This window comes from Bicyclus anynana, chromosome 22 (assembly GCF_947172395.1).
Source record: "Bicyclus anynana chromosome 22, ilBicAnyn1.1, whole genome shotgun sequence".
NCBI lineage: Eukaryota > Metazoa > Arthropoda > Insecta > Lepidoptera > Nymphalidae > Bicyclus > Bicyclus anynana.
In genome coordinates, this window is record NC_069104.1 from 4,040,413 (window position 1) to 4,059,975 (window position 19,563).

At 36.5% G+C, this 19,563-nt stretch overlaps 1 protein-coding gene across 3 annotated transcripts in view; it reads right to left on the reverse strand.

Annotated features, from left to right (window-relative positions):
• The window catches only part of LOC112046572 (tubulin monoglutamylase TTLL4), a 48,815-nt gene that overhangs the window by 13,949 nt on the left and 15,303 nt on the right, over window positions 1–19,563 (reverse strand). For 2 of the 3 annotated variants that reach the window (XM_024083263.2, XM_024083259.2), the window contains exons 4-14: window positions 14,040–14,218; window positions 13,270–13,475; window positions 11,014–11,262; window positions 9,587–9,861; window positions 8,479–8,686; window positions 7,320–7,446; window positions 6,163–6,382; window positions 5,162–5,311; window positions 4,261–4,359; window positions 3,735–3,942; window positions 2,621–2,688 (exon numbers count right to left, since the gene is read on the reverse strand). In XM_024083263.2, coding sequence (XP_023939031.2) covers window positions 2,621–2,688; window positions 3,735–3,942; window positions 4,261–4,359; window positions 5,162–5,311; window positions 6,163–6,382; window positions 7,320–7,446; window positions 8,479–8,686; window positions 9,587–9,861; window positions 11,014–11,262; window positions 13,270–13,475; window positions 14,040–14,218 — 1,989 coding nt within the window. Of the gene's footprint in view, window positions 1–658; window positions 943–2,620; window positions 2,689–3,734; window positions 3,943–4,260; window positions 4,360–5,161; window positions 5,312–6,162; window positions 6,383–7,319; window positions 7,447–8,478; window positions 8,687–9,586; window positions 9,862–11,013; window positions 11,263–13,269; window positions 13,476–14,039; window positions 14,219–19,563 lie in introns of those variants that run through there. The other variant, XM_052888324.1, reaches the window with a different exon arrangement.

Below are 19,563 nucleotides of genomic sequence, written 5' to 3' on the forward strand. Positions count from 1 at the left end.
GAATTGTCTATGGCAGCCCTAGTGGTTCCATTTAGCTGTTACAGATTAAATATACTAAGAGGTCGCTCGAGAAGTTTCTGGTAGTTTCTCTCGGGCCGCTCCTATCTACGCACTTACTGTGAGCGACGTGTTTACAACCCAAGTAGGCTCGCCTCAGAGCATTTGTGACTTTGCCCTGACATCCACAGACAAAAAGGTCTCAATAAACACGCCACAATAAAAAAAAAAAATAAAAAAAGAGTATCAAAAAATCTGTAAGTTCAAAATCGTTCAAATCTTTTGTAATCCAAATTAGTTAAAAGTATTAGAATACGTAAATGATAATACACAATAATATGAGGATTTCCAATTAACACGATTGTAGCCCAATTTATCAAAGACAAAATAGCAAAAGTTGAGGCGAAATTAATGTTATAATACTTAAATAATATAGTAGAGTCGTATTAATTAATTAATGTACTGCAAATCTTCACACGATCACACGAATGAATACATTTTTATTTATCCACACATATAAACAAAAAGGGACAAACAAACTGAGGTTAAAAATGCGGAGCAAACGTGATATATCGTTTCGTATTACTTTCATAATTTATACAAAGCAATTAATGAAATAATATTTAAAAAAATAACTAATACGCCGTGGTAGATATGACGCCATGTTGGATTTAGAATGACGTCATAAGGCATTGTTATCCAAATAAGATTCATTAAAAAGGGACCGTGCTTCATCTAAGCTGGTCAAATTTATTTCAGATTTGTAAGCTTCGCCTTAACTTTAACATAATTAATTTTTACTCTCCAAATTACTTTGTTATTTACTCAAAGTTGAATTATTATTTCATTTACGCATTCATGGATAAAAAAAAAGAAAAAGTAAGATAAAACATTGAAACCATGCTTTAACGCAAATTGCCTCACCACACTAACTCCAGTTTTGCCCTGTAAGTATAAGACTGTTTCACATATGTCCTAAGGAAAAAAGAAATACTGTTTCTTTTTGTTTTTTTTTTGCCAGTTACATCTCTATAATAAAAATTACCTACTTTAATATGAGAATACTAGAGTACTATGTGAGTATAACCTATTATATCTATTATTCTATTGGTATTCATGTAAAAAGGGATGTCATAATGTTGATGCACAATATTATATAGTTACATAAACAATATTAAATAATATAATAGAAAATAATAAAATTAATAATTCCTATATAATCTTGATTCAATTTAGATTTGAGGGTATATACTTTCTCATTTTCAATTTTCACAACGGAAAAGAGAAAACTATACGAAATACTTGAAAACTATAGAAAACTTTGCAATAACAATCACGAGTGGTTTTGTAATAAAAGTTGTAAGTAAAATATAAATAAAATTTCAAAAAAAATCGTGGTTATGATAAATTTAATATTTTTAAAATTTGAGAGAAAAAGGAAACCTAACCCGACTGTATGATACGTAAACTGTGTGACAGTGTTACCATAGACAAATAACAACACATACATATAAATATGGCAGATGAAATAAGTATAGGGGAAAGTAATAATTCTACGCTGGTGTAACTTTTACGTGTTAACAGTATTTATTTTTTATAAAAAATATTTTTACACGTATCATTTGAAGTTCTATAGAAACAACATTTTCTTTATTAAACGTCTGGGTCTTTTAGGCTTCTCTATTTTATTTAAACGATTTGGTTAAAAGGATAGATACATTTGGCCTTAATATCATTAAAAACTATTAATTTAAACAAATTATGGTTCGATTTTGGTCACTCCGCGACCAGAGTTTGCAGTAAACAGTCTGTATTGTTCTTCTTTAGGTTCCAATAGCAGTTAAATTAATTCAAATGGAATGACAAAATGACAATAATACGGAACATATTTATTAAATAATAAAGAATAATATCAATTTGAATTTCCTGTACATATGCAAAATGTAATTTTCGGAAGACGTTTGTTAAAATAAGAAATCTTTAATTTAAAAAATTACACCAGTGTGGAATTAGGAAGAAAAATCATAAAATCATAACCACAGCTCAGCGAATATAAAACTAAGTTTATGCTTCTACAACTTCAAAAAACTTCAAGCGACATTTATCAGTCAGTGACGTCATAGACCATGGTCTGACTGCTATGCGCATTTAAACGGGTTAGGTTCGTTAATTATTTTACCATGTATATAGTTATATAAATCTTTTAAGCTTTTGGAGTTTACTCCTTAAGAATTGATTTTTCATATATAGCTCCCGGTATGAAATAAATATGGGCAGTAAAATTCGATTAACGAATGACAGCGTTACGCTTACGTGCGGGCGCGCATGCCGCGGCTTGCTGCTCCTCGGTTGCTTACCTTTCACTTTTCAGGCATAAGTATTGAGACGTACGTAGTGTATGCTGCGGGGCAACATACACCTATTTAGACAGTCGATCTAAAAGAGTAAACTCCATTTGTGCGTCAGAGCTGATACACACTTTTTTTTTTTAATTTGTCAACATGCGTTAAACGCGCTAAGCTGCGGTTACAATTTGCCCTGATCAGCAGTAGTGCGGGATGCGCAGTGAGAGAACAAAGCCGGGAGCAGAACAGTGCGGTATGCGACACGATGAGATAGTTACCTTGAGAGGCACGGGCGGCACTTCCAGGTGATAGCCGATATCACACAGGTTGCGTAAGAGTTCCACGCCTGAAACACAAATGGACTTTTGTATAATATTCTACTCCTAATGGTCCACAGAACCACATCGTACGTATCGAACGCATCGCATCAAACGGATCATAGTATTCTTTGTATAGAAAGTCATACAAGTGCGTCCACTGATCCGCATCGTACGGATCGCACGAATCTACCATAAAATAAAGATCAGTTTAATGCGATGCGTCCGATACATACAATGCGGATCGGTGTACGCCTGCCTTTAATGGGACAGCAGTAACGTCTCCGTGTACGATCGGAAAGATGCTGTGATGGTTAAGTTTAGTCAACACAGCTGTATTCATAAACCCACTGTATAATACACCAACTGTGTACTACACCAAGTGTATAATTTTCGTGTTTTTTTCTTATTTCTTCAAACCAGAGAAGCCTAAAGTTAGCCTGTCACCGAATTCGCTTAGAAGGAAATATTGTTCATGTTTAAATGATATGAATAATTTAGAAAAGAAAAACAGTTAATGAAGTTGGAATGGGAATATTGGTCACATCTAGAAAAAAAAGATACAATTTTTTTTTTAAGAGAATAAAGTGCTGCATGAGGAACACGAGTTCCATCCGTTCCATGAGCACCAGACATCAAACAACCGCTTGTATTACCGCGAGCCCGCGAAAAATATTCGCTCTATCAATCTTTGTGTCACTTCTAATAATTACAAAAAAAAGACTCCCTAGGCTCTCTGGTTATCCGTTCTGACGCATTATCGCGTTTCCCAGACATCAACCATTCGGCAATAGTACCGCAGACCGGCCAGATAGCCCAGTTACTTGTGAGAGTGCTCCATGGGGAACAATCGCTCCATTGTTCCCATCTACTATTTCTGATACTTAAAACAAGTATAAAGACTCACCATTTTCTCTCTGTTGAGGCAGTATTTACGATTCCCAGGCATCAAACAACCGGTTGTACAACCACGGGCCGGCCAGATAGCCCAGATACTTGTGGGAGTGCTACATGGGGTACAGTCGCTCCATCGGCCCTTCTAACACTTCTGATAATAATACAAGTATAGACTCACCAGTCTCTCTGTTGAGGCAGTACCGCGATTCCCAGGCATCAAACAGTCGGTTGTAGTACCGCGGACCGGCCAGATAGCCCAGATACTTGTGGGAGTGCTCCGTGGGGAAAACTCGCTCCATCGGCCCCGTCTGTGTCAGTTCGTCCTCCGCTTGGATGAGGTGACGGACGTCGTCCGGTGTGAGTGTTGATAATATGTCACGCAAATACTGTAATAATAAGCAGAATATAAAAATGTTTATTTTGTATGACGAGATTTTTGATGATTTTTATTTGCACACGGTTTTTAGCTCACTATTTACATAGATAATTGATTCATACTCATTATGAAGACTCAAATTATTCGGTTGTTAGACGTAATAATTTAAGTAACTCACCAATATATGAAAGAATTTCTGCTCTCCAAAAATCTCATTTTAAAACAATCAATCAAACAGTAACATTTTTACTCTTTGATATATTTTGCTAAATTGGTGTTTCACAAATAAGCATTACAAACAAAAACAATTTTTTTTAGTGGAACTCACCATGTCTCTGTCATCCATGTTGGTATAAATAATATGTTTATCCCTTTCTTCCTTAGATAGGTACACTGTATACAATCTACTGTCATAAGGCAATCCGGCCTGAAACATTTTAAATATTTACTGAAAAAATGTAACTGACTGTACTGTATGACTATTGGACTATTTGGGCAGTCTACTCGTTTTAAATAACAAAAAATTTTTTGCAGGGTTGGAAAAATAAACATGGCCAAGTAAATCTCGTTAAAATCGAAATTAGTCATTTCCTATAGGACTTGCGATTTGGATCGTTCTGCTTTTTGCCCAATAACTTACCTTCAAAGGTAAAATATTAAAACGAAAACTGAGCACCTCTCAGCAGGTGTTCAGAAAAGCTCAGTTTCATCTGTATGGTAGTGGACATAAAGTTCTCTATTTATTATCAATCCATTCCTAGTATACTAGAAATGCGTGTGTCAATCTCCTCTGTCACTTTTAATATTTAGAAAATGCACAAAGACTTATCAGGTTCAGGTTTAGTACTGCGGACCGGCCAAAAAGCCCAGTGACCCTAGCATGCGACAAAGTGAAGAGAAATAGACAAAACTTCCTCTAATGGCGGCGGAGTTGTCCCACTCCCATCTCTGTCGTTGCAGTGCAATGAAAGAGATAGCGGTATTTTCGGTAGCGCTGCTATTGGTTGAAATTTTACTATTTTCTTCGCGAGATATGTCGATGGTCGCATGTTGGCACTACAGATGCTTGTGGAAGTGCTCCGCGAGGAAAACCCGCTCCATCAAACAATTTTGAATCTGTGTTAGGAGTATAATAGTCTAGCGGGCGGGGATCGAACCACAACTCTCCGTGATGAGTTCGACTCCTTTACCGCTAAGCTACTGAGGTTTTAAGATATAAATCATGTTACCAATTTGGTGGGTTTCTCTTTGGAGAGCACGTCAATGTTGGTCTTGACGGGCACTTGGAACTGCGCGATGTTGAGCACCGTGCTCACTAGCGGGCCCTTCACGTGGATGTCGAGCGGCGACGCGCTGTGCAGACTCGGCGATATGTTCACCTGACAACAAACAAACAACCAAACATAAAAATTAACATAACAACAACATAAAAGTAACATTTTCCGAAACCTAAGGTTGCCTGGAAGAAATCGTTATGCAGCGATAAGGCCGCCTTTTGTATACTGCTTCTCTTGGTGTTTGTTTTGTTTTATGTTGTGGTGTACAAATAAAGAATATAAATAAATAAATAGTTAGTAAATCAGTCGACCCTCCGGACTATTCCTGCACCTTCCCGCTATTTTTAAGTTATTCTAAAGCGACGTTTTCGGGTTTTTTTAGGTCGAAAATTTCTATTATTTTGATTTTTTTTTGTTTTAGAGATTTCTCTAAATCTGAAGGTGATACGTTCCAAATTGTACCGAAATCGTATAGAAATGTAATAATGGCCTTATTTGGTAGTTATAGGTAACTTTCGAGTTTTTTTTTTATTTGATAATTTCTAGAACTAATGAACCGATTTTTATTTTTTACGCGTTTAACAACGTTCGAGGCGGTTTTTCAGAGTCAAAGGTAAATCAAAACGCGCGTTGTAAAAAATATTAACAATGCATTTTTTTTAACAATTATATTTATTATATTGATTTCTTATATATTATATTGATTTCTACAAAATTAGCACCAATAGCATATTATACACTCAATTGGCAAAAAAGTCTTTGCTTCGTAATTTCATTAAATTGATAAAAACTGACACATCACACATCAAAAAAAGTTTTGCAACAGTCTTGTTTATTTCATTTATTCCTTCTATCTATTATCACAATTACACGATTTTTAGTAGGGTGAGTTTGCAGATCATATATATAAATTAATAGACATTTTAGATTTAGTTTTTGGGTTTTTTACGTACCTCCAAAAGCCACGGTTTCAGATCTTCATCCAACAGTACATCAATGCCAAACAATTCATAACAGTTATACCGAGAAGTGATATTTGCTTTGGTCAACGAACTGATGCTCGCTTCACCAGAGATTATAGTTTTGATCACTAGATCCTTTATGGATTCCCACAGTGCATCCGTGTCCACGTTCTGTTCAGTCTTTAGGTATTGAAATAGGGTTTGTAACGTCCTGGAAGAAATATTCAGCTTCATTATGTATGTACAATGTGCATAGAGATATAGAGCCTCAATTTTCGTACCCACTCCTAGCACAGACTAGTTTGAGGGGAATGGGAAAATTGGTCATATTTAAAAAAAAAACCTTAAATGATTAATAGCGGTTTAGTTCCTCTTTCCTTATACGCACTGCAAAGATGTAGAACGATCTTCCAGCTCCTGTTTTCTCCATCATTTTGAATATGGGTATATTCAAGTCAAGAGTGAATAGGCATCTTCTAGGCAAGCGTCATCAGGCACCATCAGGCGTGATTGCAGCTAAGTCGTTGGTTGATCTACCAGTCAGTTCGAACCAACACAGCGCTTTTCGCTTCGGAGAGGCCATCCCAACACCTTGGGACCCCAATACCCCTTGGTTCTTCACTGTATCCCGTTCATAGCAACTTCATCTTTGAGATTATGTTGAGCTATGTCGTTGACTTTTAATATTTTGTAATAAGAATTAAAAATATATATGTCAGAGAAAATGAGTACGACATCAGAAGCGGTTGTCTGCAAAACACAATTATTGAATGAATGTCTGTCAGGTCTAACAAGTCCCACTAAGAATGTTACCAATAAACCCTGAGTGGCAGAGAATGATCTTGAGTGGAGTCACGCACTTGTGAACGATGTGTGTAGGGTTAAAGGTGCCTTTGACTGTTAACAATCACTCCCATTTTCCACTCAAGTCACTCTCCCCGCCTATCCCATAACAACCCAGGTTTATTATTCAACAAAGGTGTGGACGGATCGACAAGAATGAGCTAGACCACCCGAGCATTCGCTTATATCGCCAGCACTCGGTCTCCCACTACTCCCCACCTAGCTTTGTACTATCTCGACTCATGACGACACGAGCAGACCGATCAAATAACTTACTCATATATAGTATAGTATAGATATGTTACCATTTGTGTCCCTCGCAGGCAGCGAAGTCCTCATTGGGCGTATAGTTCTTAGACAATCTATTGATGGAGTAATTGGTTAAATGCATGTATCTATCGTTCAGTGATGTCAACTCATCGTTGTATTTCACTGAAAAACAAATTATACAATTCATTAATTTATCAAAAAATCAAAACTAAGCTACAAACATGATAATGAAAATTGACCCCAAAAGGAACTCCCGGATTAACATTGTGCATTTTTGAATATTTTGGAATGATAAAGGGATAATTCAGCTTGGATTGCTTTATTTATCAATATAAAAGTATTGTCATTTATGCGCTATTATATACAAACACAATTTGTATTAAATAAAAAATTTAACAGTTCTGAACTATTAACGAAAGAACAGGCATACAAAATTTTGACGGCCTCCGTGGCGCAGTGGTATGCGCGGTGGATTTACAAGACGGAGGTCCTGGGTTCGATCCCCGGCTGGGCAGATTGAGATTTTCTTAATTTGTCCAGGTCTGGCTGGTGGGAGGCTTAGGCAAAGACGTACCGCCAAGCGATTTAGCGTTCCGGTACGATGTCGTGTAGAAACCGAAAGGAGTGTGGATTTCATTCTCCTCCTAACAAGTTAGCCCGCTTCCATCTTACACTGCATTATCACTTACCATCAGGTGAGATTGTAGTCAAGGGCTAATTTGTAAAGAATAAAAAAAAAAAAACACGGATTGAAATCCGTCTTACGAATTTTCAGTTAAGTCACGTATCCTGAAGCTAGTTTAACATTTTTTAACCAAATCTCAACGAAGTTTTCATTTCAAAAATAATGATATTTTATTATGGTTTTATTCTTTTTTTTTTAAATAAATAATTATTAATAATTGTGACGGCCGCGTGGCGCAGTGGGTAGTGACCCTGCTTTCTGCATCCACGGCCGTGGGTTCGATTCCCACAACTGGAAAATATTTGTGTGATGAGCATGGGTGTTTTCCAGTGTCTGTGTGTATTTATACATTATATAAGTATTTATATGTAGTATATAATTGTATATTAATATTATAATATCAACTATCTTAGCACCTATAACACAAGCAACTCTGTATGCTTACTTTGGAGCTAGATAGTGATGTGTATTGTTTAAGTATATTTATTTATTTATTATTTATTACTCACCAGAAGCGAACCTAGCTAAGCCGTCCTTATAAAGGTATATCCTTAGCGGGTGCATTGACGTCACCAACACGTACAGCCGGAGGTCGAACTTGCTACCGTTTATGAGGTACGGCTTGGACACGTATCTCTGCACCACTACGGGCTTCTTTTTGGGTATTTGCGTCCAACGGGACACTACTTTGATACCGGTGCCTCGGGCTGATGCGGGCTGGAATGAACGAAAAAATTAACTTTGCACACTAGTTGAATAATGTTACCCAATCGTAAATAATATAAAATCGATGATTTGTAATGACAATGATTCGTAGCTAATCATCAAAAGTTCATGACTGAGCATTTATGTTAAGGTTGTCTTATTATCTTAATTTTAGTGTCAATTTGTGAACCTATATGGCCACTCTAATCAAACGTCAAAAATGTTCATTATGTTAGTTCATTCATTCTCACAACTAAATGTCTAACGACATTCAGCTAGAACGAAAAAAATAACTTTGCACACTAGTTGAAAAATGTTACGAAATCGTAAATAGTATAAAATCTAATAATTTAAAATAAACTTATTTATTTTAAATCATACATAATTTAAAATAAACTTATTTATTTTAAATCATGTATGGTTTGTTTGACGTGGACGGATAGTTTATTTTAAGAGGACGTGATAGCCCGTGGATATGACCTCTGCCTCCGATTCCGGAGGGTGTGGGTTCGAATCTGGCCCGGACATGCACCTCCAATTTTTCAGATATGTGCAATTTAAGAAATTAAATATCACGTGTCTCAAACGGTGAAGAAAAATCATCGTAAGGAAACTTGCATACCAGAGAATTTTCTTAATTCTCTTCGTATGTGAAGTCTGCCAATTGGGCCAGCGGGGTGGACTATTGGTACCATCTCATTCTGAGAGGATACTCGTGCTTAGAAGTGAGCCGAATATTTGTTGATAATGATGATGATGATAGTGATGATGAGGCACATGTCTTGGACATGATCCCAAACTCGTTAACCCTGTACTTGTTCCCTAGTCTCTGATGGTTCCTGAGCCGGTCTTTACGACCGATTTGAAAGGTATTATATCTACTAATACTACTCAAGTGTTTAAAATACATACCGGTTTGATGATCCACCGCTCATCATTAGCCGCATGCTTCTCCCAATCGTGCTTCAGTATCTTGAGGTCATGAGGCAGTACATATGTCTTCGGCATGATCCCAAACTCATTAACCCCATACTTGTTTGCTAGCTTCTGCAGATTCCTCCACAGCCGGTCTTTGCGACCGATTTGAAAGGTCCCCGGGAAATGGTTCATTTTCTGACCGTCCTTGATTGCTCTGAACATTATTGATTTCATGTGTTTACCCCATATGCCTATCCATTCGACGGTTTCTGGTGAAGAAATATCTAATTTAATATATATCAAACGAACAACACGAATGTTATACGATTTGATTACAAGCAATTTTGAACCTTATCATCCTAGTAATATGATTCATTGTAACAATATAGATTTGAAACCTCAATAGCTCAACGGAAAAGCGGTCAGATTCATCACCGAGGGGTGGTAGTTCGATCCCCGCACCGCTGGACTACTGTTGTACTTAATGTTGTAATGCATTCTTTTCGGCCTAATTGGAGGGAAATGGGAATTTTGGCTGGTGGGAGGCTTCGGCCGTGGCTAGTTACCACCCTACCAGCAAAGACGTACCGCCAAGCGACTTAGCGTTCCGGTACGATGTCGTGTAGAAACTGAAAAGGGGTGTGGATTTTCATCCTCCTCCTAACAAGTTAGCCTCCTTCCATCTTAGACTGCATCATCACTTACCATCAGGTGAGATTGTCGTCAAGGGCTAACTTTTTAAAGAATAAAAAAAAAATTGGTCATACTAGCTACGAGGATTTTTAGGACACGAGCCGTAAGGCGAGGCCGGCTAAATAGAAACCGAGTTTATAATGGGTTTAGCCCCGCGTGTTACACTATACTTTTCACTACGAATGCGAGGAAATATAATAATTCAGAACAATATTCAATGTTAAAATTCTTTTTGCAGACGCAGCTCGCAACTCAATAAAAATCAAATAAAAAAAAAAAACGCATTTCACAGAAAAGAAAGCTGCATTTTGTTCTGATTTCAAAATTTTATCAAACAATCGGGGACTTACATATTATGTACTCGTACCCACCTATGATGATTCTTTTTACGAATAAAACCTCCTTCGTTTTATAGAGGTCATTATTTTAGTATAACTATTTACGAATTCAAAATTTTTCGTTTTTATAGTACTCGTAACAGACAAAAATTAAAGAAACAAACTTCTTTAGCCTCTAGAGGCACAAATGCTTGTTTAGCCCCGCTATAGTGGAGTGGTAGTATGACAGTGTTTTTGAGCAAGCGTATTGAAAAGACTTTTTCGTTTTTGTAGGTTAGTTGGTAACAGACAAAACTTATATATTTCATATATATTTCAATCCCGATTTGGTAAGCAATACTGACTAAATAGGTAAATACTAATATGTGAGTAAAAACAAACAATTAATACCTTCTTCTGGACATTCAGCCGTATCACACTCGCTCTTCATCAACCTGAACCCAGAGTTGATCAACGTCTTCTTCACCACTATGGGTGTTATGGTGGTGAGTTTCCACTTCAGATGCTTCTGTATGGGCAGGGGGATCTTCAATGGTGCTGTCTCCTCGTGGCCCAGGAATTTGAGGTACGGCGGCACTCGAGGGAATAGGGACGGGCGGAGACAACCGTTTATTGACTCGGGTAGACAGAGGGGTGAATCTGAAAAAAAAAATATTAATTTGATTGGCTTTTTGACAGCTTTTTAGGGTTACATAGTCCACAAGGAACGCTCAAAGTTTCGCCGTGTCGGTCTGTCTGTCTGTCCGCGGTTTAGAGCAGAAACTATTACTACTAGAAAGCTGTAATTTAACAATAGTACCTACTTATGTACATTAAAAATATGAACAAAGTCGTAAAATAAAATCATCTCATTTAGTATTAAATTGCATATTACGATTTTTTTTTCAATTCCTTCAACCACTGTATTACGGAAATGGCAATACTTATGAGAAAAAAGTGTGGATACATTATTTGTACAGAATCGGATGGTCTACAATTTTTGTCTAAACTATGTTTGCTGTAAAACTCACCGTTTAGCGGAAAAACGCGAAAGAACTATGTTTGCAACCTTTCACAATCAATATTTTTTTTTTTGCACAAGGGAGATTGATGGGGACTTTTCACAATTCATTTATAATAGTATTCTGAACATTCATACCAATTTTTAGCTCTATGCGAATTATTGTAACCTTGCTTCTATTTTAAGGATTAATTTGACTGATCTACAAATGTAAATGAACTATTGAACTAATGAACTAAGCTGACAAAGTCGCTGGCGTTCTATAGTTTTTGATAATTATAAATGAGCTAAATTCAACGATATTTTATACTATAGATGCTATGCTTACGTATGCCTACAAAATCACGTCAAAAAGTAATCCGAATTTAGCTACTCTACTGAGCACACATATACAACTTTTTCGTTTAATTTCACTATATATTTAAGTATATATACAGTTCCTGAACACACAACTCTACATTTTATACAATATATAAGCATTATTTGTTTAAATAACTTTCGTTGTTCTCTATTAGACTCTATGAAATTAAGACAATTAGCCTCTTATATTCGCCTCTGTTTTGACGCGCTAGTAACATATCTCTATTATTATAAAATCTTTGGCTATATTAACATTATGAAAGCGACACCTTGAATGAACTTCCTATAGCTGGACTGGTTACAAGCTTCTAATGAAACAACAAATGTACTAACCTACTATTATGTATATTACAAACGAACTATTAATAACGAATTTCATTACTTAATATAAAAGCCTTCTAAGCCAATATCGAAAACATAACTATCTATTTTTTTCATATATTTTATATGTATAACCTTTGCGTGTCGGCGGTGCGTTTCTGAAGGGGTTATTTGTGTGCAAAGTGGTCAAAAAGTATTTATTATCCTTGGACACGCGCTCTGAAAAAATTAAATTTGTAATTTTTGTAAAACAGAAAAACCGATCACCGAACCGACCGAATGTCTCTGAAAATATTCCCCCAATTATGCACCTATACAAAAACCCAATAATGAGATATTTAGCAAAAAAAAAAACTTTTTTGTGACCTTTGTCCTCAAATTCTAATAGACGCAGACACATCCCCTACTATAGCGTACTATATTATGTGTTATGTGCTTTTACTAAAAAAATAAAATGCGGATTCTATTAGATTAGCGTCTAGTAATTTCTTTTTACTTATTCGGCAGACCTACATATTGAGCAATTCAAACATGACAGCCCCGATGTACCGTAAGTAGGTTTTGAACTTTTATTTTCAAATCTTAAATCCCGAGATCCCTGCCAAATTTTGACTATGATATCTGGATTACAAAGTCCAAGTTGCCTACCATAGTTACTGTGAGCTAAAAAACACCCAGGCTTTTAGACCAAATCCATACTAATATTTGAAAGTAAATCTGTGTCTGACGGTTAAAAATCTAAAAAATAAAATTTACCAAGTTATATCAGTGAAATCGATCGGTTAAATATAAAACAAGGATTTAGAAAAATTCACCCCTAAGAGGTTAAAAAGGGGTTGAATTTTTATACCAAAGTCTTTAATTTTTAAATTGGTACATTGACTATCGTTAGAATGTGTAATATTATGGGGATGAACTAGGGGATGACTAGTCAATAAAAAAATGAAAAAAAAAATCTCACGCACCTTTAGACGGTACTTTCTTAGGCGATACCACAGTGCCGTTGAGTTTGCTAGTGATCTTGACCATAGAGTTGTGTTCTACATCGTTGTGTGCGGTCACAGACGCAATCTTCTCAGTGCTGAGCCCGTTGTCTATGACGCCGTGCGCGTCTGTCTCCATGTGCCATTGCTCTGTGTACCCTTCGGGGGACGGCGATCTGCTGAGTGCACTGGAATGCACAGTTTATATTGATAACTACGAGCAAGTTTGACGGGTTCCGTGGCGCAGTGGATTTACAAGACCATGGTCCTGGGTTCGATCCGATTGAGGTTTTCTTAATTGGCCCAGGTCTGGCTGGTGGGAGGCTTTGTCCGTATTCACCCTACCGGCAAAGGTGTACTGCCAAGCGATTTAGCGTTCCAGTACGATATCGTGTAAAAACCAAAAGGGTTGTCATCTTTCATCTTCCTCCTAACAAGTTAGCCCGCAACCATCTTAGATTGTATCATCAACATTGTTTAGAAGCCCTTGACATTTGAAGTTAAGGGCTTCTAAATAATCTGTACTAATATTATAAAGCTAATAAAGTTAAAATAATTATAAAGTTTATTTGCTTAAACGCGCTAATCTCAGGAACTACTGGTCCGATTTGAAAAATTCTTTCAGTGTTAGATAGCCCATTTATCGAGGAAGGCTATAGGCTATATATTATCCCCGTATTCCTACGGGAACGGGAACCACGCGGGTGAAACCGCGCAGCTACAGCTAGTAAAGAAATGCTATATAAACTCACGTGTCAACTTCCACGTCGCGCACCTCCACCTTGCCGTTGGTCTTCATTTTGACGGGCTTTTTCGTCTTCGCCTTCTTCTTGGCGACGGGCTTCTTGTTGCCGGGCACCGCCGTCACCGAGCTGACGGGCAGCGCCGGGCTCACCGCCGGCCGCGTCGGCGTGTGGGTGTCTTGACGAGGCTGGGGTACATCATCATCGTCAACAAGTTTCACGTGATAGCCCAGGGGATATGACCTCTGCCGCCGATTCCGGAGGGTGTTGGTTCGAATACGATCCGGGGCATGCACCTCTGACTTATCAGTTGTGCGCATTTTAAGAAATTAAATATCACGTGTCTCAAACGGTGAAGGAAAACATCGTGAGGAAACCTGCATACCAGAGAATTTTCTTAATTCTCTGCGTGTGTGAAGTCTGCCAATGCGCATTGGGCTAGCGTATTAGCCTAACACTTCTCGTTCTGAGAGGAGACTCGAATATAAGTTGATAATGATGATGAAGTTTCATTATCATCATTAACAGGCAATGGACGTCCACTACTGGACATAGGCTCTTGCATGTACTTCCAAACACGTCTCGAACCGCTAAAATTAAGCTGGTTGCAGGGCAGCTTGATCAACACTGCGCTTTCCGCTGCAGGGTCGCCATTCCAACACAGACCCCATCGTTAATTATTAACCTCGTTATTGAATTGCGTGGTACATTATCTCGTTCCGACGCTCTGAAATTTTAATTTCCTGGTAACTCAGTAAGCTACCAGAATCAAGATTTTTCGTAAATAAAAAAGTTGATCGTCTATTAGCTTATTAGCTTATTTTTAGGATCCACTAGACCTTTACATGTCAACGACATATCTCTTGCAGAGAAAAATGCATTATTGCCGACCAATAGCGAAACACAACAAAATAGGAAATATCGCTGTCTCTTTCTTGTGCTGCTGCTATTACTCCACAATACTCGCAGTCTTTTTGTTTTCACAAGATAATATCTTTTGGCTTTCATCTTATGCCTATTTATGAGGCAAAAGATATTTATTTGACTTTGATTTTTATGAAGATACTCTGCCTTTTTGCGATGTTGGCTGGTTTAAAGCAGCGTATATCGTTAAAATGTAAGTAAACAATATGCGTTATATTAAACAAATTGGTTTTGATTGTACACGCCATTCCAATATAAATTTAAACCAAATGACACTAAATTATAAAAGTTTAAAAGATCAAAATTTAGTTACTAAATAACTTCGATACTTTGTTATAAAACGTGTAAATTAAATATAAACATTATAATAAATTCAAATATCTTAATATAACATAGAAGACAAAATATCGCAAACAAAAATTATAAGTACCTACTTATAAATATACCTACTGACAGGTAGGTATAGGTAGCAGTCTTTACAATCAAATAAAACAGAAAAAAAAAACATAATCTTAGCATTCAAACTTGGGTCAACATCACATCATAAAGTGTGAAAAAAAAACATACCGAACCACTTAATAACCTCCTCCTTTCTGAAATCGGTTAATAAAACAAAACAATACCACAATTTTAAACTAAAACAAACTCAAGACAAAATCACTATAAACTGTAAAAAAAAAATATAATAGAACAAAAACCTGTCGCCACTTAACATCAAGTGTTAAATGACAGCCAGGAATAGATAGGAGCCAGCCAGCACAGAAAAAAAAAACACAGAACAAATTACCCAAGCAACGGAGTTCCAAAATATAGCCGTTTTTTGGCAACCATCACTGACACTGGAGTATAAGTTAAATCACTGCACAATCAAAATTATTTCGCAAATTCTCACACTGCAAAAAATGCACTGTATTTTTTAGAGCAACGAAAAACGTGTCAAGGTTTTGTGATATCTGGATCGCAACTGAATTAAATAATAAATGAAACTCTCAATTGGAAAACTGTTTATTTTTGAATCACTAAAACGATTAAACGAATTAGTCATTTAGAACTTCCAAATACAGATATGTCTCTATCATTGTCAGATTTGGACTATTAACATAGTTGAGGTAAAAATTTAAAAAAAAAATTATATAAAAAGGCCGATCTAGACCAGCACAATAGATCGATTAGGCGCCGAAACGCTAAAAGTGCCGGTATTAATGCTCCGTATTGACATTTCGCACAATTGGCATAACGCCCGATCTCGTGAATCGTCGCTATAATATCACTCGCAGGAGAGTGATGCTATTAAACACGTTACAAGATGACGTGGAAATAAACGGGAAAAAGATAGAACGCGAAATATAGATCGATCATCAGGTTTTTATTTAGGCACCAGAGGTCGCCCAGGACTTCATCTGCGTTGCTGGGTCATTGTATCTTGAAAACACTTTTGAAAAACCCATATTCAGCTCACTATTGAGCACGAATCTTCTCAGAATGAGAGGGGACTGGCCCAGTGCGGATTGGCAGACTACACACACGTAGAGAATCAAGAAAATTCTCAGGAATGCATGGTTTCTTCAACGTGAAACAAGTGATCTTAAAATGCACATAACTGAAAAGTTGGAGGTGCATGCCCCGGATCGGATTCAAACCTAAGCCATCCGGATTCGAAGGCAGAGCTCATATCGACTGGGCTATCACGTCTTTGTATTTAGTCCCCTACTATTTGTTTGAAACAGATACTATAAACGCATTTCTCAGTAGTATACAGGGTGTCTAACGCACAATGTTAGCACATCACCAAATAATCTAAAACCAATTTGAATAGTTTTGAAAAAATCCTTAGGGTGCCCAGTTATATATTTATCGGATTTTTAATTTTTTTTTATCTTGAATCAGATTTTTCAATGTTGCAGCTGATGTAGTTAAGATTTTAATGATCTAATTTAATGTTAAACATTACGAATTAAATTACCAAAGAAGGCATGTCATGGAAGGCAAAGTGAGTGTACCAATTACACATTCTTAGACAATCTCCTGGAATCCTCGTCTATAAACCGAATGTATCATATTTTAGTGATGAATTGAGATTATTATAAGACCAATGACGTATAGACGGCGAATGACGAATCGCAAGCCGTCAACGTGACGTCACACGTCAAGCCGTAACTCTCCGTCCGTCACGAGACAAGAATTCATACGCCGTCGAATATTGTTCTCGCACTAGGTCATCTATTTTTGGTGAATTTCGTCGTTATGCGATATATTTGTAACTAATATGAGACTAATCATAGTATATTCAGACACGTGCAAGAATGTGAATTATAAAGAACTGGCGGACGCCCGCGACTTCGTCTGCGTGGAATTCAGTTTTTCACAAATCCCGCGGGAACCATAATTTTTCCGGGATAAAAGTATCCATAACCATTCGAAATTTCAGCTAAATCGCTTCAGTAGTAGCGGCGTTAAAGAGTAACAAACATCCATACAAACTTTCGCGTTTATAATATTAGTAGGACTATAGCCAACGCCCCGCGGTTTCACCCGTATAGTACCCATTCCTGTGGGGATTCGGGAATAAAAGTTAGCCTATGTTACCCGCTAATAAAGCAGCTTTCTTTTAGAGAAAGAATTTTTCAAAACGATCCAATAGTTTCATAGACAGTGCAAACAATTAAATCTTTCCTCGTTTAATATCAATATCTAAGATATGTTAAAACTTAAGACACGACAATGTTGCTAATTCCGTTTTGCATTCTCTGGATAGGTACTAAAATAAACGGAAAGTTAAACTAAGAATGAAAATTTAAGGAGATTATCTTTTATAGACATTAAAGAATAATTTGTGTTTTAATCAAAATTATTTTGAAAGTTTTGACTTCTAAAAGTATTTTAAACGTTAAAAGTTACACATGAAATTGGCTAAAAAATAAAGTAGAGTGCCAAAAAATAATATATTTTTTAAATATCTACTAGTTCGTGCGCTATCGCATGGTGCGGGTGACAGTTGATAATAATAGTGCGTATTACGAACGTCATAAGGCAACTGTCACCCGCACCATGTTTCAGCGCACATAGTATAACTCAATTAGCAGCAACGTCAACGAGTCAAAAATGAACGTAAATCGGATATCGGATAATCCGTCGATAAATAAACCTAATTAACGATAAAGACTTGTGACCTAACGATAAGCCTAGATAACTACGATTAGGGATTGTAGCGAAAACTGAGATTTTCTGGATTGATCTCCAACCCTTTTATTCGCTTTTTTAATCTGAATTATTTGATGTAGCCATTATGAGAACATTAGGCCTAGCTTGCAACCAACGACATATCAGGTGTAGAGGTGTAGAGAACGAAAGAGTCGGGACTGAAAATTTAAAAGATATAATAAGAGAAAGATTAAATTATATTTCCGGTTACGCCGCTATTGGTTGATATTTGTCTATTTCTCTTCACAAGATACGTCGTTGGCCTCATGTTAAGCATACCTCGTCACAGGATTTGGGCAAGCGTAGCTCTGTCAGACTAGGTGGAGGAAATAAACCGTCTCTATAAGAACATTTCCTATAAGATTCAGACCCTAAAATGCGACCAATAGACTCTCACCAAATCTCCCACCGTTGCGTTATTATTATATTTTTTTATATTTATTTATTATTCAACAGGAAAAACACATTTCAATTAAGCCTAACCATAGTGCAACACAAACCACAGTTGGTTTTACTGTGCATTGGTTATTATTACATCTATACTAACATTATAATTTGTACTTAGTCCTAATGCAGTCCTAATGTTTTATGATATCTACCTGGAAGTCTAAATATAACTTTTCAACTACTAAACAGATTTTCACACATTTTTTTATAAATAAATGTGATTTTCGTAAACACGTACGAGTATGTATAATTACATACAGATTTGTGTTAAAAATGACATAATTTTGTGTCGAAATTTTTTATATAATAACTGAAACTAACACAAAAATATGAACCGTGTAAACAAATTAGGTGTTAATTTTATTAAATTAAACCATCGTTTTCATCGTTTCTCTTGTTTACAATAAATTAAACCTACATGTTCGGCGCTAATCAATAGTACAAATATTACACTATTTCAGTCAACCAACAAACACATAAAACCAAAAATAAAACTCACCAAGTGACATAACTTCAATATAAACTTCTTCAGCGTTTTCATGGCGATACATTAGTTATGCGTTAATTTAGCAATACGCGTATATTACACCACTATTTTTAGACACAGAAACCGTAAACAAAATCCTCATGGCCGCCACTTGTACAATCTTAACACGCGAGGTGGTATAATAATAAAAAAATAAATAAAGAGAACACCTGTTGTCGTTGGCACTTTAATTTTGTAAAACCTACGAACCGGCAGATCCGAGATACGACTGTGTAAAAACTGTAAATAATTTACTCCGCGCGCGTTTGTCGTAGGCTCGCCACACGCGGCGTGATCTAATTAATGTTTACAATTTTTTTATTGGTATTACATACTTAGATATATTTTCCTTCATAACTGTTATATAATTATTTCGTACCGCTACAAACAAAGTGGAATACACAAAAATAAAGAGAACACCTATTGTCGTTGGCA